General features: G+C 36.6%; 3 protein-coding genes and 1 long non-coding RNA gene across 7 annotated transcripts in view; 2 read left to right on the forward strand and 2 right to left on the reverse strand.

The window, feature by feature from the left end:
- LOC148861754 (branched-chain-amino-acid aminotransferase-like protein 1) overlaps positions 1 to 547 on the forward strand; it is a 39,778-nt gene extending 39,231 nt beyond the window's left edge. For all 3 annotated transcript variants that reach the window (XM_088983616.1, XM_088983618.1, XM_088983617.1), the window contains one exon: positions 294 to 547. In XM_088983616.1, the coding sequence (XP_088839742.1) occupies positions 294 to 422 (129 nt within the window). In that variant the 3' untranslated portion in view covers positions 423 to 547. The remainder of the gene's footprint in view (positions 1 to 293) is intronic.
- A 3,315-nt stretch (positions 548 to 3,862) lies between these two features.
- On the reverse strand, positions 3,863 to 8,974 carry ABCI12 (cobalt ion transmembrane transporter). Of its 2 annotated transcripts, none has more exons than XM_088941854.1 (9): positions 8,274 to 8,974; positions 7,303 to 7,419; positions 6,725 to 6,961; positions 6,365 to 6,529; positions 6,138 to 6,213; positions 5,609 to 5,673; positions 4,454 to 4,632; positions 4,230 to 4,357; positions 3,863 to 4,142 (listed from the first exon to the last, which is right to left on the reverse strand). In XM_088941854.1, the coding sequence occupies exons 1-7, from the start codon at positions 8,628 to 8,630 to the stop codon at positions 4,471 to 4,473; spliced, it is 1,179 nt and encodes a 392-aa protein (XP_088797980.1). In that variant the 5' UTR covers positions 8,631 to 8,974; the 3' UTR covers positions 3,863 to 4,142; positions 4,230 to 4,357; positions 4,454 to 4,470. The 2 variants fall into 2 exon arrangements, with proteins under 2 accessions (XP_088797980.1, XP_088797981.1); XM_088941855.1 differs by having other exon boundaries at positions 4,454 to 4,505; positions 8,274 to 8,972.
- Positions 8,975 to 9,441: 467 nt separating this feature from the next.
- Positions 9,442 to 15,188, reverse strand: LOC148861757 (membrane protein PM19L-like). Its single transcript, XM_088941538.1, has 4 exons — positions 14,997 to 15,188; positions 12,963 to 13,173; positions 11,648 to 11,693; positions 9,442 to 9,860 (listed from the first exon to the last, which is right to left on the reverse strand). Exons 1-4 carry the CDS (start codon positions 15,064 to 15,066, stop codon positions 9,735 to 9,737), a joined length of 453 nt encoding a protein of 150 aa, XP_088797664.1. The 5' UTR covers positions 15,067 to 15,188; the 3' UTR covers positions 9,442 to 9,734.
- A 4,432-nt stretch (positions 15,189 to 19,620) lies between these two features.
- On the forward strand, positions 19,621 to 20,597 carry LOC148861758 (uncharacterized). Its single transcript, XR_016113193.1, has 2 exons — positions 19,621 to 19,748; positions 20,069 to 20,597. It is a non-coding gene; the product is annotated as an uncharacterized LOC148861758 (long non-coding RNA).

The raw sequence follows: 20,597 nt of genomic DNA on the forward strand, positions 1-20,597 counted from the left end.
CTCAGTCAGGAGCCAGCAAATTCAAAATCCAGTATGTGATAATATCAGGATAATCAGGCTGATTCAAGCCAAAACGACACCAACTCCTTCCTGAACTTCTTTAACACAACAAGGTGGAATAAATCCTCATTTGGGGTTCCAAACACTTTATACTCCCTGACCACCTTAGAATCTAGCTGGCCCTACATGCATCCTGTTACGGAAACTTTCTACCTCACAATGCACTTCCTGACAATACTATAATTCTTCATTATAAATACTTCATAATCATGAATGAGAGTTTCTTTTACCAGGTTGTGATGATTGATGGGCGTGTCATTGGTGATGGAAAAGTAGGACCTGTGACTCGAAGACTGCAGAATGCTTATAAAAACCTTACAGCAGAAATAGGGGTGCCTATACCTACATGTGCTAGGATTTAAATGCCAAGCTTCATGGATTCGTAAGTTTTCTCCCACATTCCCCTCGCATTCTTGAATGTATTTGAACTCAAAAATCATATTTATAAATAATGAACAAGAATTCATCATTTTCTTTCCCCTAGCAAGCAAATTTTGTTAATGATCTACAATTTAGCATCTTTTACAAAATATGGTTATGGTATCATGAATAATTTTGTAAAAATATGAAAAAGAAAGTTGGAAAAATGGGGAAGGTTGTCCATTATAATCTTTTTCTCAAGTTACAAATAAAAGTCCATTGTACTTGAGACATTTTTTAAATACATGAAATTCTGGCACTTCACTGAGACTTGATAAAACAAAATGTTGCAAAATGTCGGGATTTTTTTTTGCAGTTTTAACACATTATTTGTTAGTATTTACTAACAGATAAGTTTTCTATATGCATCCCATTAACACTTCAATTTCTGGTTTTCTTATCCTTATTTGGTATAGTGCAACCGTGGAATGATCAAAATCTCTCATAAATGGTTAAAAACAGAAGATGGTTGAAGGAGTTTGTGCTTCTTCCTCAAACGAGTATAGATCGCACCAATCAATACATGGTATTTTTAATAGATTAAAAAATAAAATTTCTTGAGCAGCTCAAACAAGCAACACCAAAACAACCTTTTCTTTGATTTACAAAAACCAATTCCATCAATTACTAGTGTGACTGCATGCCTAGATCTCGTATGGAGAGATTTTCTCAGCCTCGAAGAATCACACTTCGAAATATACCGAAATTTTGACTCACTTCACGATTCCAGAATGATTCTTTCAAGTCATATGAAATCAATCCTTCAAATTGCAAATTTTTCATTTTAGTTAATAAAATATCCTAAGATAACAACTCCCGACTATTTGGTCCTGACTAAAAGAAAACTCCATATAAAAAATCCTATCAAAATTCTACGGTTGTTTGGGAATAGGGGTCTGGAATCAAAATTGGAATGGGTTATTCCACTTCTATGGAATCAAAATTCTTGGGAATGAAATCTCATTCCGGTGATTCCAATCCCCATCCTGATTCCTGTCTGAAGACTCTGAACCAAATAGACTATAGTAATAGACCATTCATATTCTGATTCCAAAGGATTTTGATTTTGATTCTGATTCTGGTTACAAACCAAACAGACTTTTAATTCCTGCAGTTTTGGTGTTATTGGATTGCTAATTGAATAACCAGGAAATAAATCTGATTGCAAGTTTAAACCACAATTAGAATAATACACCTAAAGCGTTTTTTTTTTTTTTTTGGCTTCTGGTTGAGGCTCTTTGAGAAATGAACTTCAACATAAATTAATTTGCATTCAACACTGTTTTCTTTACAGAATTGTTTAAAATGTTAAAATATTTATCGTATCTTTTGTTATCTATTTTTTGCTCTTTATTAATATTAAATAGGTAAATATTTACGGGATTACCTGAACTTCTAGCTAAATTTCCTCGATAGTTTTAATCCAAAATATGGTGGTTTCAAATTTGTTCACCCAAAATTGGAGAAATCAGAAACAATGGTTGCATCGCAATTGTAAGGAAGCACATGCTGAATAACAGTTCCACCGGGCTTTCCCTGCATGACACCTTAGCCTAAATCACAGGTTGATGAATTCAAGGCTTAATTTGGAAAGAATACAAATACAAATATATCTACAATGCAAACACAACTTTCTCACAGCCCCTTGTACTGAGAATATCTCTGCATGAATAAAAATATATAAGTACGAAAATATTCTTAATGCACGGCTATAATTTGCTGTAAGGACTAAATCTGATTTTCTGATTGAATGGGTGATGGGTCAAAGCTTAATATCATTAGGGAGCACGGTTCAAAGTATTAATACTCAATAGACAAATTGTTGTCTGACTGTGAACCCCACTCAATCACAATCCCCACTATTTGTTTATGCTTTTATGGTCAATCAAAGTTTTTGCAATTAATTGCAGCCGGCTAAAAATGTAGCTTCGCTGCTTCAGTTCTGTTTGGGAAGAATAGTGTGAACACAAATATATTGAGTGCAAATACAAGGTTTAAAAATATAGATAAGAATATATTTGTATGTTTGTATTTGCACCCTTCCCAAATGGATTCAACTCAAATGAGCTTACCAGAGAATTCAGTTGATAGTGAGCATTCATCCTATGAAGATACAGACCAGTTTTTATTACATTTGATAATACATCTGCCGACCTTCCAATAAAAACAGACAGCATCCTCTGATTCACAGCATATGTGAACTCATTAAGATGCTGATGGTCAAGATATTCTCGGTTCAGATCAAGGTGTTGACTGAAGAAACAAAACATCACGTGCCATTGATCATTCCTTTATTTTTTGGTTGAGGATGGGGGCTTGGCAAAATACATTAGCTTGCCCAGGTGATCTATTTTTGTTCAGGAATCAAGTAAACGAGAAAAAAAAAAAAAAAGAAAAGCTTTAAATTAACACTCAAAATGGTCAAAATTGGGGGAGGTGGTTTGGCAAATTGGTGAGGCGTATGCCTCATATAAGTAGGTGTTTGGCATCAATACTAGGCATGTGAAGTTGTAAGAGAAAATTGTGTTTTTTTTTTTTTGAAACCAGTACTGCCATAGGCTGTTTTCTCACTACCTTTGTTTGGTAGCAGTGCTGGCAGCAATATTTTCAACATAGTTTATATTATCCAACGTTCAAGATGATACCACATCATTAAACCACTGGCAGCAATGGACCATTTTCTCAAAAAATATTGAATTTGACATTGCCCTAGACCACACTTTTCCGATTTCTAAGATGGTCTAAAGCAATGTTTTTTTTCTGGAAAAATAGTACCAAGCAAGAGAGTTGCTTGACGCACCATTTCGAAGCTTACACCTCACCTATTTCATGCCCAACTGCCTCACCTCTGCCTTTGGCCTTTTAAAACCTTGAAGCATATTTCCATCAGTGGTTGGATCTTGTGAGGGCCTATTTGGGAGCTGAACTATGATTTTAAGCACTGTGGACTCGGTATAAGCTTATTCAAAGAGGCAGAAGCGGAACGTCCCATTGGAAGGCAAGATATTAATACTTGTAGCCCATAAACGTTCTCCTTTAAATAAAGAGGCATGCCATTTCCCAGCTGATCCAGCAGAAATATGGGTAAAAGATATAAAACTCTTTTCAATATTGTATGTGTAAAAAAATAAAAAAATAAAAAAATAAAAACAGAAAATTCAGTAATATTCAAAGACCAATGTTTCCAAGGAAAAGTGCAAGATACGGTAATGCTAAGCAGTGATGCACACATGTGGCTAATCCAAATGGCCTCCTGTAAGATTAATGTTCTGATCCATCAGCTTTAAATGTAACAAAAGCTCTCTTTATAATTAGGAATGGCAGTGCACTTTAACCAATGAAAATTGCATCAGTAGGGGCCTGCAATGGTAAGATCCGTGGCTAACATAAGAATGTGGTTTCAGGTTTTGAGAGCAGCCACTTTGTGGCCCAATTTAAAATTGCATATCATCCAATACTTGACAGTGAAATTTTGCAAAAATAAAAAAGGCACTTCTGACATTATACAGTAATCAAATGCCACACGCAATTTTGTGAATAGATGAAAGTCAATAATAAATCTTTGGATGTATCATGATGCAAATTATTAAGTTGAGCGCCATCCAGTTAAATGACTGGAAATGCCCATTTAGGGGATTCTCAAATTATCACCAATTTGCTCCCTGCAACAAGATTAAAAAACATGTGGGGTAAAAGACTGAAAATGAAAGAAATTAAAAGACTGGAAACCATTTAAGATAAGATGCAACCTGTAAGAAACTGAAGTCCGATGATTCTTTCATCATAATACTTGAAAAGCAGATTGTCTTGTATATGTCCGGCATACTCTTTTCTTTTGCACGTTCACTGGCATATACGATCTGGCAGGTACAGTTGACTATTGCAATACAGCAGGAAAGTTAACTTTCATGAATTGTATTGATATAACACTCCAGCGGGGCAGACCATGTAAAGGAAAATGATGAGAACTTACCCAAGGCTAAGCCAGAATCAGGTTAAAAAGAATTCAGACAGAAAAGCACCACCTATTAAAGCAACAAGGCATAACAATGAAATTATATCTTCCATCCCAAGGGATGAGTCTGATGAATCTGATAAGAGATAAATCTTGTGATAGTTGCTTTTTCCTCGGAACCCTCTAACAATCATTGCCTGTAAAATCCATAATTAGGAGATCAGGAGAACTTTTGGAAGGGCAGGCCAATTGGTATAGTGGCAATTGTGATTCCATCACTCAGCAACCAGTAAGAAGACACCTTATGTCAATAGCATAATTCTGACGGAAACTTGGCAGTTTAAGGTCCTCATGTTATGAACCAATTAAAGTGCCTTGTTTTTTTTTTCCGGAAAGGTAAAAGTCAAAAGTATTTTGTTGAAGAGCTGTAGGCAATTACAACGATGAGATGTAAAAACAAAGTCCGCTGCAAAACTGTACAAACAAACTGCTATACAAGCTTTCTATGGCAATAAGGACTCGCTAAACACTGTACCCAGTTTACCACCAATCTTGCTAACTGCTAAAGTTGTATGACACATGACTTAACAACCTTGGAATCCATCTCAAAATCATAAAGCATAAAGTTGGAAGCAAGGTTCTAAATATCGATTGTATCAGCCTGTATCAGTGCTTTTTGTTGTGTTTTATTTATTTATTTTTAAACCAGTTCAGAGGGGTCGGTTTAAGTCCCGGCTACCCTCTGAACCATGGCCTGACCCGACACACCCCCTGTAGGGGCGTATTGGGAAGGCCCCAATACGATATGTATTGGAAGATACGTGACGAAATTTTGAGCCTTGGTTGGAAGCTATCTGATTTGATGGAGTAAGTAAGACAATCTTCATGGTCCTCTTCCAAAACCTTTACCCCATCTGATTGCATTAGAAGAATCTCTTATTTAGGAGAGAATACGGTCCAATGCAGCAACCCTAAGACCAAAAATAAAGTGTGGCATGGAAAGACTCCCCTATGGGTTAAGGCTTGCTGCATTGAGAAGAACTGGGATAACACAGTCCAAAACCATATTTGTTGGGGAAGCCAGTCTTGTCAACGTAGCAACCTAAGAGGAATACTAACCCAGCAAATATGCAAACCTTCAGTTTTGATGGATAGAGCCTAAAAAGAACCAACCTGGGAGATTTGCTCAGCATGACTGAAAATATTTTTGAAGATTCGACGAACATATATGACATAAACTGCAAGAGCAAAAGAATACATTGAAAAACTTCTAAAAGGCAGAAAGCAAAAATAATTAGCTATTGATTGGTACAGATTTTTTATGTCTCTTGTGATCATGATATTTGTATATATGCATACTTTCTATTTCTTCTTTTAAGTAGTAAAGTTTCTGTTTTTATTGTTAGCTACTAAAAAAAGGAAGATGGAGAAAGAAGTATTAAGTTATTATCGTAAGGAAACCAAGAAACTTCTTTCTTTTCTATTTCTGTATGTTTCTCAAGGGGTTAAAAGGGTTTGATCTAGGTAGTAAAGAAAGATTTGAAGACTTGTGCTTTCAATAGAAGATATAACATGGAAGGGCAGAATACGATTCCTGTACATGATCGCAAACAGCTGGTGCAAGGCTTGGACAACAATGACAGTGATGACATGAATAATGTTGATGTTGTTGATGATGATGACGATTGCAATCAAAACTTACTATCAATAGTTTCCATTACTGTCAACTGCCTCCATTTTATCCTACGAGCTACAATCCCCAATGCAGCATTACGGACCTGCCAATGGTATATGAATAATTCAAGAGCAAATCATTGATTTAAAGATTTTCTCCAATATAAGTGTTCAAATTACTAAAAGAGATGAAACGTTCTATAGAAAGATGATATTATGAAAGTTTCTTAAAAGGCACGTACTCAACTATCTTACCTCATCAAAAACTAGATTGACGAACCTCAATGAAAGTAGTAGGGTAAGGATAATTTCAGCCACTGGAGCACCAATGCACGCCAAGGGGTGCATAAACCATTCAAAAGCAGATGCAAGTTGCTCTGGAGTTGTGGTTGTCAAGCAGAGGCCCGCACTTTGAAAGATCTTTTATTAAAAAAAAAAAAAAAAAGAGAAAAAGGAAAAAAAAGGAATAGCTCTCAGAATGTTATAGCAACTAATTGACCAAAACTGATCAAAACTTTCTTTCAGAATTAACTAGAATTTAGTCTATAAACAAGTGCCTCATTATGAGTTCAAAAATCAAAAGAACCGAGACTGTAGAAGGAAACAACAACATACAGTGAAGGTAAGACATGCAGATGTGCTTGCTACTGATAGACCTTTCCTCGTAAGCTGTAGTGGCCCTAGTTTCATAACCAAATATGAATAACCTCCCAAAGACATAGGGATATCAGGTAATCCCACCATAGCTGCAGGTGGGGTTCTTAACTGCACCAGAGGAGGCACACCATCTGAGCCGAATCCCAGCATTAGAAATAAAAACCCAGAGAGAAGGCCCACTCTTCCCAATTGATCCTACAAAAAGGCATTGAAATGTATTCATCACTATTATAGAAATAGAAAGAAAAGAAAAGGCTAAAAAAGTGATAGCAAAGCCAATATAATTCTCAACTCAAACAAGTCAGAGCAATGTCCAAGTATTACCCACTTCATCCAAGTTTAATCAACTCATCCTACTCCTACAAGATTTCCCAAATGTCAATAACAAGATTTCACCACTTTTGTGACTAGTAAGATCAATTTTGTGGAAATTTCACCACAATGGAAAGGATTACGATGTGAGATGCAGAACAGGTGGAGTTGTTTACATCCTAGAACTGCTCAAGCTTCATTGGCTACTTAAGGGACAGACTTACCATCCACACATGCTTAGGGAGAATCCAAATTGATAGAAGAGCCAAATATATGACTAATCCAAAGCGCATAACTATATGTGATCTGGCAGGTAAAACAACAAGAGCCAGAAGCCATACCTGCAAAATGAAGAAGAGTCATAAAAATAGGACAAATTCAAATACTTATTCACAAAGGTGTTTATCATCTGTATAACTATAGACCTAGATAGAGTCCAGTAAAGTACTAAAAAGTAGAAATTTCAAATATACAACTGATTGAAAAAAAAAAAAAAAAACTATAGAGAAAATCTTGATTAAAACTTGGGCCAAGGACTACTATAAATGTTTTTGTCGATTCAACTGATACAATAGATAAACCAGAGAGACCAATAAACTTAATCCAATACCAGAAAGAGAAACAACCTTATTTGGGATGAAATAAATGATCACCACTCCCAACCAAAATAAAATAAAATTTAAAACTCAAAATAAATCCAGAAAATATAACTCCAATCAATTAAGTTGACCACTAAGCCAATAGGCCATAAAATGAGAGAAAGTATATTGAGATAGTTTGATCATGTGCATAGAAGATCATCTACAGAAAAAATGGCCTGTTACAAGTTGAAGGAGCTTTCGGTCTTCTGTGGAAGTAATAAGAAATTATCTAAGCGCCCATAACTTAAGCATGGATATGGCACTGAACAAAAACATAATGGTGAAATAGGATTCATCTCGCCGACCCCATATATTTGGGACAAGGCTTAGTCGCTTAGATGAAGGTGACTACGCCATAATTGAAGAAAAGAAGCAACCCAAAATAACGAAAATCAAACTCATGTTCACAATCACCAATTTTCCAGCATTGGAAAAGAAAAAAATAATAATAAACAACAAAAAAACCACACCATCAAATTTCACCCTCAACCATCACAGTGAAATAAAAAAAAAGTATAAGGAGTTGTAAAGAATAAGAAGAGTGCGAACATTACCAACTTGATTCTGGGGTCGACCGAATGCAAAAACGTGGTGGGCGAGGATACGAACTGGCAAATGGGACTGGAAGTTGCACCGGAAATTAGTCTAAAAATTTTCTCTGCTACAGCTCCTTTCGGAACAAACTTCCCCCATCTTCCCGTTTCACCGGGATCATGTGTCGAACTCCGAATTTCTAACTTCCTCCTCTTCAATGGTTTAAGGGTTTTCTTCCATGAGAGCTGTGTATTAGACCTTGAGCGATTCAAGGAAAATCGAGGTCTGGGACTTACGGAAATAAGACTTTTGCTTGTATAATTTGCAGAAAGAGATGGAGATAAAACCGTGGGGAAGACATGTATTCTGCAGCTCATGAGTGCCAGGCTCCCAGTTGAGTTGGATTTTGAGAGGTAAGACCAGAGTATAAACGAGTTTATCGGGATCTTTACTTCCTGTCAAATGGCGGGAATTTGTTGAAGATTCATCGTAAAGGGAAAGAAGCCACCTAACTGGCCATACGAACAAGGGCCTAGGATGATGTTTGGCAACATTGCTGATTCTTCCTTGTCGATATTTTCAGAAACCGCTGATTTCTAAAATGGGTGATTTTCAAAAATCATCAATTTTTGTTGTTGTTGGGTACCATTTCTGCCATGTGAGCAGGCAATGAATTTGTTAGTTGTGATTCTCAAAGTGATGGGATCTGCTCTTCACACCCACATCCCACCGTCTCGCATGAATAATAATTTATATGTATGGGAGTATCACTGGAACATGTTGTAAGATCGGTGTAAGGAGCAGATTCGGACTCATTATCAAGAGTAATTTCTTTCATGAAGTGAATCTCTCCAATTGCATACATCTGATGCCATGTCATTAATGAGAAATTGTAATTGGTTGAAAATTGGGAAATCATAAAAGATGGCAATTCCTCATCCAGGACTATTCAATGAAATCAACCAACCAAACAGTGGATTCATCGCTGAACACTGATTCTTGATTCACAAACATGATCTCGATGCAACCGCATATGTTTTTATTAGTTCATGTTTTATAAAACCTAATTGGAATGAGAATGGCCCGCTGGCCCATAACATTCCCCATTTGAGGGTATGAGATCACGTTCCTGCCAATTCCAACTCCAATTTTGATCTCCATCAGAACCAAACAAGTTGTGAGGATAGACCATTCTGATAATTTGATCACTTGTCAATGAGTTCAGTTATAATGGATTCACTAATATTTACTACACGTTTATGAATCACGTTTAAGTACTCTTACTTTTAATTGATTCAATTTTACAAAATATATTTTTTCGTTTAATAAATCAACCAATCACATCTTTTGCCAAATTGGCGCCATAGATTTTGCCCTAATAATCACTTATCTTATTCGTTTCAAACATTAGTAGAAAGTAGAAACAGCCGAAACATTGGTCCAGTGTTGAATCAAAACCAGTGACATAACAGCAAGCATTTTCAATCCCACACTCTCCCTCCACTGGTTCTGCGTCGATCAACCACGTCACGGACTCCGGCATGAATGGCAACCATATAAAGTAATTGTGTACCGCTGAGAACGATTGTTAACACTTCCATACTCCGCTGCAAATTCAACACACAGTGATGACATAAAAAGTCGGCAGCATACAAAAATCAACGTGAATTGTTTTTCTTGAATCGGTTTCAAACACAAATCAAAACCATCTGATTTGAGAATAGATTGCCGGTTTCAGTTGTACATGTTTTTTTGTTTTCAAAATCGAAACAAAAAAACATGTTTTTGTCTGATTATTTAACATCACATTCTATAAATCATATAATTTCTATATTAAAAATTTTGTTTTTATTTTAAAAACCATTATTTTGTTGGTTCTAAAAACACGTATTGTTTTTTGAAACAAAACCAACTTATTTTATCCTTTGAAAACAAAAACAGAGTTCAAGAATTGGTTTTTGGTTTTTTTGCTGATGTGGCGATTCAAAAACATTTATGAGTCCCTTTAAATGCTCCACCAAATTTTATCCCTCCTTCCTTCTCATTGGTTTGATTAGAAAATCAACTTTTGATTTTGGCTATAGATTACATTTGGGGAAAATTTTTTATTACTACCCTGTAATTTGTGTCTAGTGCTATTTTGGTCCCAAACTTTAAAATGTGACAATTCAGCACCCAAACTTTCAAAACATGACAATCCAGTACCTGCCATTAATCATCGGTTAACCTGTTGTTAAGTGATGTTTGAAAAGAACACAAATGCCCTTCGAGTGCCATTTAATTTTCTTTATCAACCATCTAAAGTTCTAAATGTTGACAAAAATTTAATAGTCTCAAATCCTTCCTTCTTCCATTCAAGAAAGTTGGGATTACATTTGAGTGGGCATTCTTGTGACTCCAACTTTCTTGAATAGAAGAGGCAAGGATTTTGGACTATTAATTTTTTTGTCAATGTTTGGATAGTTGATAAAGAAAATTAAATGACACTCGAAGGGCATTTGTGTCTTTTTCAAATGACATTTAACGGCTGATTAACAGCTAGTTAATGACAGGTACTGGTATGTCACGTTTTGACAGTTCGGGTATAGAATTGCCACATTTTAAAGTTCGGGGACCAAAGTGACACTAGACCCAAGGGTACTAATCGGGAATTTTCCCTTACATTTATTCTGAATAGAAATCCGGATAGAATTACTTCCTATATGTAATCTCTTAGGTGATGTTTGGCATCAATGCTGATTTCTCAGAAATTGGTGCCACATCGGATCCACATCAGAAATTGAAAAATCAGTGATTTTTCCTTGTTTAGTTGGCCGATTATATGGATTTCTGGGAAATCAGCAAAAAATCGATCCTTGAAACCATTGGATCCACATTCAGTGATTCCCCAATTTTCAGGCGATTCCAATTTTTGTTGGGTGAGGTGGCATCCTATGTGGCAAGGACAAGAAGGTGTTCAGTGTTTCAATGAAAAATAATCACTCTTGAAAATCAATATCAAACAATATCAAAAGTGATTTCTAAACAATCAGTTGACATGGAGGAAGTTATACCAAATAACAAAAAAAGAGTGACTTTTGGAAAATCATTGATTTTAGTATTAACTGTTTTTCACAAAATCAGGTGTAAAGAATCAACATTGATGCATTTGTACTATACATATTTATATTTTTACTCCTTCCAAACTGAGCCAATACAAAAAAAAAAAAATGCAAATTCTGATCTTTTTGTTTTTATTTTCACTTTATTTTTTTGTAGGTTTTATTTAACTCTATCTGCACTTCCGCCAAACAAATAAAATCATTTGCACCAATTTAAATAAATTGCACTGCAAATAAACTAGGTTTGGTGTTTCTGCTTTGTATCGCTTTGTATCAGTAAGTGGAGTACTTACCAAGTTTGTATCGCTCCAGCCTATATTAATCTCTTTACATGCCAATCTGCAACATAAATAAAATGGTTAATTAATATCTCTTGACCTTGGTGTATTCCATCTGCTTTATGTTACCTTCAAGCCTCCAACACCAAAATGTAAAGAAGCAATCAACAAGGTCAGTGGGTGGGTAGGGAGGCAAATGCTTTGGCTGATCATCTTGCTAAACATGGGGCTATTAGGGATCTTTTGTTTTGGGTAACATTGTAAAATTTTTCTGATCTTTTGTAATGGTTAGGGGAGGCTGCATCTGGTGCCTTTCCAAGGGTTTCTTGTAAAATCTTATTCCTATTATTTAATGAAATCATTTTCAGTTATAAAAAAAAAAAGAAAAAAAACAAGATCAAAATATCGATATCCAAGATCATGGGCAAGGATCAAAATTTTGATGCCATATACCTATAGCGGGTCTATCATATCATATCTTTTAAAAAACAAATATATAAAAATCAATTTAAAAAAACTAAAAAAATATAAAAGTGCATGGCTTTAGGTATTGATACTTTGAACGTAAAAAAAAAAACCTTGGTTACGGGGATTCATAGATACACCAATGCACATAGGAGGGGGGTGTTGAAAACTTGGGGATCATAAAAGTAGGGATGAGCAAAAGAAAAACCGAAAAACTAAATCAAACAAAATTGAACAAAAAATTCGGTTAATCAAACCGGTTGGTCCAGTTTTGGTTCAATAATAAAAAACCGAAAGTACTGGTTGGGTTTTGGTTAACCAAAATAGAAAACCAGTGGCTAACCGAACCGAACGGTATACGTATATTTATATTATATATATTTTATATTTTCTATACATTCTAAATTAATAAATATACAATATATATAAATATATATTTATAATATATTATTTATTATTTAAAATATAATATTATATATATTTCTATAATTTTATTATATATTTATATATATTTTTATAATAAATATTATAAATAATAAAAAACCAAAAAATCGATAAACCAGACTGACAGTTAACTGAACTGATCAACCAGTTAATCGATCGGCTTTGGTTCGATTTCGCTTACCGATAATCCCGATTCGGTTTCAAAAATTAGCCCACAATTCGATTAACTGAGCCATGAGAACCTCAACATAAAAGGCATCTCTCTCATGCAAATAAAAGTAAAAAAATAAAAAATAAACAAATATTGGTCTTATCCATATGCACCACTACTTAATTTTTGGTATCATCGGTATCAACCATAATGATATTTTGATCATTGATGCAATAGAAGCGAAGTTTAAAAATAAAAGAGAACACATACCCCATGGCTAGAAGGGTGAGGGCCCAGGTGAGAATAGAAGAAGTGGCAGCTGAGAGTACGTTGGCCACATTCCACTGAATGACACTATTGATCCCAGAAATTGAGGTGGCAACACCCACAAGTCCAGCTATGAGAGAGACAATGACAAAGAAGCCTGTTGCCATGTTTCCAATTGGAAAATATATTGGAAATAGGTGGGGTGGGATTGATACTACATATACAAGAGAGAATAATTAGCATATATGGTCATTAATTTCAAAAAATTAAAAATAAAAACCCAAGAGCTCGTATCTGCTACCCACATAGGTACCCACAAGACACTTGTTTTGTAGATAAACAGATCCGGACTCCACTCATAATCCTTCATACTAGGGGTGGCAACAAGTCGAGCTTTTCATGAGTTATTCGAGCTTGGCTTGTGAAAAGCTCAACTCGGCTTGATTTCAACCAAGCTTTAGCCCAATTTACAAACTCATTTATTAATCAAGCCGAGCTCGAATAGATACATAATAATAATGATAATAATAATAATATTGTAGAAAATAATATATATAATATAAAATATTATATATAATATTTTAATTTATATATATAATAATAACTAATTTTTATAATTCTTAATTTTATAAATATCAAATAAAAAATAATTTTTATATAATTTTTTTATAAAACGTTTTTCTCAAGTTGAGCTTGAGCCGAGCCGAGCTTGAACCAAGCTCAAGCCTCGTACTACCTTGGTGAGCCGAGCTTGAATAGCTAGCTATTCGACTCGGCTCGGCTCGAATCCACCCCTACTCCATACACCCTGTAATTGAGAATTGAGATGGTTGTTTGGCCAAGATGTCAACTCGCTCAATAAGATCTCTAGCTGGTTGTAGTGGAGATTTGGGGTCAATTCCTGTCTTCACCTGAGTTGGGGGCCATGGTTTTGGGAGACTGAATTATCTCCCTTTGTATAGCCCCATGAAGTCTGAGAGAAATGATCACTCTGCACCATTCCAAAATTGGAGACACAAGAGCAAACTCGCATAACTACAAACTCTCCATGGTATGACCAGTGGGTTTCATGTGCACCCTGCTCTATGAAAAAACTTTGGCTGTTTGGGACCAAACAGCCTAGGCTGTTGAAAATGTTATCGGGTATGACATGTTAACCCATTCATGCCCTTATTTGTCTTTTGGCCAGAAAATGTAATACAATTATTCTTTTATGCCACACTGATAATAACATGTCATGCCCAAAAACGTTTTCAACAACCTAGGTTGTTGACCCCTACATCCAAAGTTATTATGTAATGAAAAAAATAAATCTTACATTATGGGTTTGATTATGATATGGAAAAGATATGATATCAGAAAAACAAGTGACCAATAAATTAGAATCATAAGCGTGGTAGCGAATCGGGTATTATTTATCAAAATTCATAGGTGATTTTGATTGGTCAAAACTCTTTCCATATCATATATTTCCCGTATCATAGATTTTCCCCCCTACATTATATATATGAAACTCTATTCCTTGTTTGGTTTGAAAGGAAGGAAAAAAATGTTTGAAAGAAAAGGGGTATAGGTTCTTTACCTTTTCTTTCAAACCAAACATAAGGTCAAGGAATCCATGTTCTAAACCTTTTTAGGCCATTGAATTCAAGCTATTGGTTCATGATTTCAGTCAAACCAGTAGCCCTCTGGTCATGGAATATCATATGCCTTCATGGGTTTTTGTAAACAAGGTCAAAGGAACCAGATTGGCTCATGAGCTTGAGACTTGGGAGTGAAATGTAAATAGCATCACTATCACTGGATTATACATAAAACCCAGTAGTCAAAGTCATAAATGACCAAAGCATCGGTTACAATCTAAATCGAGCTTGGATCTGTTGCCCACGAGTTGTTCTTATATCTCTACCCATGGGATATTACAGCATTGGAAAAATCTCCCTCATCATTTATGAGGAGAGTTCCGGATACAAGGCAGTGGTGTTCTATAGGTTGAGATGTAGGAACAATTTGTGGATAGCAGTAATCTAAATTTACCTATTCGATGAATATGCTCGATCCCATAGTTAATAGACCGTCCAGTGATCATGGCGACGATACCATACATTAAAAGGTTGAGAATTAGGAGGATGAATGCGAATGATTTGGTTCCTCATGAAGTCATTGCTTCAAAGCAGAATAAACCCCAACATGTTCTCTGAAGAACTAACCCTTAATCTTCTTCTGCCCAAGGAAGATAAGATATGTAGTGTATTATATAAACAAAATAGAGTAACCCTTTGATATTCCTCTCCCTATGCTGGTGCCTTCAATTCAAAGAAATGCTTCTTTAATTCCTTGCCCTTGTGGCTGGTCTTGCCTCAATGTGGGGAAAGAATCCCTCTCGAGTCCTAAACTACAGAGGCGTAGGTGGATTCTCTCTTTTTGGGGCCCATCAACATAAATTGAAGGCATTTTGGGCTACTACCCATTTAGGGTTTTTATGTTTTTAGTAAGGAATGATTCAATGATCCTACATCTTTTCAACATAGAGTTTTGAAGCACTCCAAGTATCCAATAAATAGAAGGCATCCAACACAATTCTAACAATGGCAGGGGCGCGCATGGTAGGTCCAGGATGAGGGCATGTGATGCAGGTCGGATCGTATCCTGGCCGTCCGCTCATAATTAACTCTAGGTAGGTTTAAGTATAAATAAGTGGCATTACTCCCTAGGTAAGATATCTTGGCATTTATTTCTCTAATCTTTTTAGCTCCCTGGTGACCTCATCTGACCTCGTTTGAGCTACTCTACTCAGGCTTCGTCCATCCCCTCAGTACGCACTTGCTAACTTGATCATTGGAGTCTCCGCCCTTGGGATAACACTGGGGGCCTCTGACGTGCTTCTTCCTTCACAGGTCGGACTTACAGACCCTCAGCTCTATTAGCCCTCGGACACATTAGCAAGCCCTCGTCTACATAAGCATAATTACATTGTTGCCCTCGATCCATCCTTGGCAGCAACACAAATGAAATTGCCTTCATGAAGAGCCATTACAATGTCCAAAATCATCTTCATCTTTGGAGTAATTTATGATTAGTTTGGACATGATCACTCACTAATTCACTAGGACCTTCATTTAAAATCTCTCTCTCTCTCTCTCTCTCTCTCTCTCTCTCTCTCAACATATATATATATATATATATATATATATATATATATATATATATATATATATATATATATATATATATATATTGAGGATAGGCAAAATGCACCATTAACATGCTAATTTAGTATGCCTATTGTTAGCTATTTAGTTCAATAAATGAGATGCTCCCTACCTTTCCCTTCCTTTCCTAGGAGCATACTTCAATTTCTTATGATATTGAAGAGGGTATATGGTTAGTATAAAATTTGCCTTCATTTTTCATTATGAGATTTTCACCAATTTACCCCATTAATGTCTTGGAGTCCGTTGTTTGCCACCGATAACTTTTTTTATACCTTTTTGCACATTGGGGAGTTGGGACCATTGGATGAATTGAGATATGCTCCTGACAAGACACTCCTCACACTGATCTCACAGCCACATCCCATCATGTATTGAGAAAACCACCCATGAAAAATAATAAACAAGAATGGAAAATGTTCCCGATGTGCAGGGAATATGTTGTGAGGTCGGTGTGAAGCCAATGTGTGTAGACGTGGGTTAGGGAAGCTTGGGGTTGCTTAGGACATGAAGGGGTATTCTCTAGGCTAATGGGGGAATAGTTCTCTCCATAAGCTAGATTATGTTTTTAGAATGTGAAAAATGTGTAGTATTTATAGATTTTTGTGGAGGATTCAAGAATGGAATGAAGGGCTAAGATTGAGAGACAAGAAAGATCAAAAGCTAAGGCTTAAAAGGGTTTTTGGAGGGAGATTGATTGAGAGAATGGGCTGTCAAGACAACTTTGGGAGAGATCCTCTCAATCAATCAAGACAATGAGTGGAAGATTTTACCAATTTACCTAAATTGGACATCCTCCCAATCAATCTAGAGGTTGGGAGAAAGGTTTGACCATGGGATGCCCTAGGCTTGAAGTTGTAGTGAAAGGGATTCCAAACGAAATGCCTAAATTGAGTCTAGCATCCGGTCTCAAGATGGAGGGGTTAACGGTGTCGGAATTAGATGATGTTGGACTATTGGACTCAGAATTTCAAAACCTATCCATCTATAAGGTTGGGTTACAAATTTCATGAGGCATAGGGTTCAGGATCAAAGATGATTTCGATTAGATGATTAGAATTGGTTCCGACTTCGGGTCTTGAGATGAAGGGATAAACGGTGTCGGATTTGGGTGATCTTGGTGTTGTCGGACTTGGATTTTTGGGCTCTACATACCTATGGTTTTGGATTTCTGATTTGATGTGAAGTGAGGTTTATGATCACTAGCTTCGGGTCTTATGATGATGGGGTAAACAGTGTCGACTCGGGTGATCTTAGTGTCATTGAATTTGGATTTTTGGACTCTACGTACCTATGGTTTTGGATTTCTGATTTGGTGTGAAATGAGGTTCAGTATCAAAATGACTCCGATCAGACGATCATAATCGATTTCGGCTTTGAGTCTTAGGATGAATGGGTAAATGGAGTTTGATTTAGGTGATCTTGATGTCGTTGGGTTTGGATTTTTGGGCTCTACGTATCTATGGTTTTGGATTTCTGGTTTTGTGTTAAATGAGGTTCATGATCAAAATGACTCTGATTAGACGATCAGAATCGATTTTGGCTTCAGGTCTAAAGATGAAGGGGGTAAATAGTATCGGATTTGGGTGATCTTGATGCCATCGAATTTAGATTTTTGGGCTCTACGTACCTGTGGTCTTGGATCCTTGAGACCCCAACTTTGTAAATTTCCAAAAACACCCCTAGGTCAACTGAGAGGTTAGTTGAAGCATACTTGAAGCTAAAAGTACTACATAAATACTAAAGAGCACAAAAATTGGGTGTCTACACCCACCCTGTGTATGGACCTTATGATGGATGATGTCAACACCCATATGGGGCACGAGCAATGCATGCGAATAGCCTACGCTCGTATGGGCCACGATCACACACCCTCGCCCTGGAATGATCCTTTACTAACATGAAGGATGAATAGAGGAGCAGTAGCTGCACAACCAATGAGAAGAGCTCCGCATCCGAGGCTGACGCCTCTATGTGAATCCACCATTAGGAATGATAATGGGGCAGGGCGGGGACAAGGAGCTTCTCCCCATCCCTGTCCTCACTAACAGAGACAAGGTTATCCCCATCCCCATTCCCCATGATTTTTTATAATATTAACCGTATTGTTTTTATGTTTTATTTTATTTAAAAAATAAAAATAAAATAATTAAAATTTTCAATCCTATTAAAAAAGATTCAAACATATTCAACCATATTTTTAAAAATATTAATATATAGATGTATGTTTACATATATACATATATAACGTATGCATATACATATATATTAGCGGGGATCCCATGGGGCAAGGATCGAGGTCCCCGTGGGGCGGGGAGTGCTCTCCCCGTCCCCACTAATGGGGATGAAAATTTCCCCATCCCCATCCCTGCCACATTTGGGGCGGATCCCAAGGGGATCAGGGAAATGGGGAAAATTGTCGTCCCTATCCACCATACTCTCTTCGGCTGAAGCCGAGGCCTCCACACAACTTGCCAACTAACCTTGGCCACTACAACCTCGATGGTGGGGGGCAAGTGATGTAGGAATATTTGACCGACCTGCAGATCTTGACACGTGGTGTTGGTCGAATGCATCTTGGCCGTCCATCATCAACTACTATCAACCACTCTCAATTGCTCCTCTTCTAGGGCAACTTTGGCTATAAAAGAGGTTCCCACATTGAGGTAAAGACACAGACTTAAGCTCCAAGTTTCCTCACTTGCTTGGTTCGACCCCTCACAACCCTCGGCTAACTTGATTGCTGGAGTCTTTGCCCTTGGGATAACTCCCGGGGCCTCTAACGTCTGGTTTGTCTCAGTAGGTTGAACCCATCGGCCTCAAACACTAGAAATTACATTGTTGCCCTTGGCTTCATATTTGGCAGCAACACTAACTATGACTTCATGGATTAACCATTTTGATTCAAATGGTTGGATTGCTTAGCCACCACTTAGATGAAAGAATGGTTTTGTTTACGAGTCAATTTTAAAACACATGGACTTGTATTGTTAAGAGTAATAAAAATATATCTAATTAATAGCATTTATTAGTGAAAAAATAACTTTAACATATGATTTAATAAGGGAGAATGGAAGTTAATACCTTAATATAAGACATAATGAGAGAGGATTAAATGAAGTAAAAAAAGTAATAGTTGAAATTATGTTTTCAACCCCCACAATTAGTAATGAACTCAATTCACAATTATGGGTATTTTAGTCAAGAAAAATTTCATACCCTCATTTATACTTTAATTTAATAATAGCACAGTATAGATGACTAATGCAATTTCAACCATCTTAATTAAAGTTTTATCAAAATACACATTTACCCCTTTTGTCCAATGAAAATTCCAAAAAATTATTTGTCGGGATCGGCTGCTCAAATAACACGCCCCACAGGCGCTCCACCGTCCATCCCCTCCGTGCATTGGAAATATCTCCCCACGACAAGCATGATAAATGTTTCCAATGCACAGAGGGGATGTGCTGTGGGGCGCTTGTCTCTCTTCTGTTCGTTGTCCACCATATAGAAGTTTGCTAGGGGTGACCCCACTCTCTATTTCCAAAGAGGTTTACTATCGATATCTCTCGAGGTTTTCTTTTCCTTTTGGTGCTTTCTTTGTTTCTCTGTTCATTTCTCTGTTATTTTTTTTGCTTTGTCCTTCTGTTCTATTTGTTTCCCCTATTCCCATATGCTAGTTTGTTCTCTATTTCTATGCTTCATCTGTTTTCTTGTTTTCCCCCTTTTATGTTCTCCTTCTCTATCTTCTTTCGTTTTTTTTTTTTTTTCATTTTCCGTTATTTTGTTCTCCTTTTCTCCCTTTTACCATTTGTTCGTTTGTTCCTTTGTCTCTCCTTGTTACCTCTGTTTCTCACCTCTTCCCTGTTTTCTATGTTTGCTTTCTTTCTGCAGGCATTTTGATATGGAGTCCCTGCTCTAGTCTCCTTTCTGCAAATATTACTGGTGGAAGTTGCCACTTGTTTTGTCGTCTCCAACGTATTGGAAGGCAATTACATTTCTTCGGTGTCCTGGAATGCAGTGGCAGTGCTCCGACGCCCTGATGGCAATTTTAGTTCCCTGGCATTTCGGATGGCAGTTACAGTTTTTCGGAGTTTTGGATGGACGTTACAGTTCTCCAGTGCTCTTTGGATGGCAGCTCGCAGTCGGCAGTTCTCCAGTGTGTTGGGTGGCAGTTACAGATGATGCTGTCTTTTGCGGTTTGGTTTGGAGTGACTGGAAGTTAAAGATCATGGCTTGTGGCTTTGTAACCTGCTCTGTCAAATTTCATTTAAGTTGGAAATTCTTATCAGTTTGCTTGCCAGTTATGGTGGTTTGGAGACGTACTTATCCACTTTTATTGGTGATGTTAAGTCACTTTGCTTTAGTTGTAGAAGTTCTTCTGATTCTCCTAATAAACAAAACTATAAATAGAACTTAACCA

The sequence above is a fragment of the Nelumbo lutea genome, chromosome 4 (assembly GCF_056320005.1).
Source record: "Nelumbo lutea isolate HS-2025 chromosome 4, American lotus-T2T, whole genome shotgun sequence".
Taxonomy (NCBI): Eukaryota; Viridiplantae; Streptophyta; class Magnoliopsida; order Proteales; family Nelumbonaceae; genus Nelumbo; species Nelumbo lutea.

Coding starts and splice junctions, on each gene's coding strand:
- ABCI12 (XM_088941854.1), bottom strand. CDS start 8,630: ATGAGCTGCAGAATACATGTCTTCCCCACGGTTTTATCTCCATCTCTT. Junction 6,962..7,302: donor TCCCTAAGCATGTGTGGATG/GTAAGTCTGTCC, acceptor GCCTTTTTGTAG/GATCAATTGGGAAGAGTGGG. Junction 4,633..5,608: donor ATGCTGAGCAAATCTCCCAG/GTTGGTTCTTTT, acceptor TGGATTTTACAG/GCAATGATTGTTAGAGGGTT.
- LOC148861757 (XM_088941538.1), bottom strand. CDS start 15,066: ATGTATGGTATCGTCGCCATGATCACTGGACGGTCTATTAACTATGGG. Junction 11,694..12,962: donor CTCACCCTTCTAGCCATGGG/GTATGTGTTCTC, acceptor TTTATGTTGCAG/ATTGGCATGTAAAGAGATTA. Junction 9,861..11,647: donor GCTGGAGCGATACAAACTTG/GTAAGTACTCCA, acceptor TTGAATTTGCAG/CGGAGTATGGAAGTGTTAAC.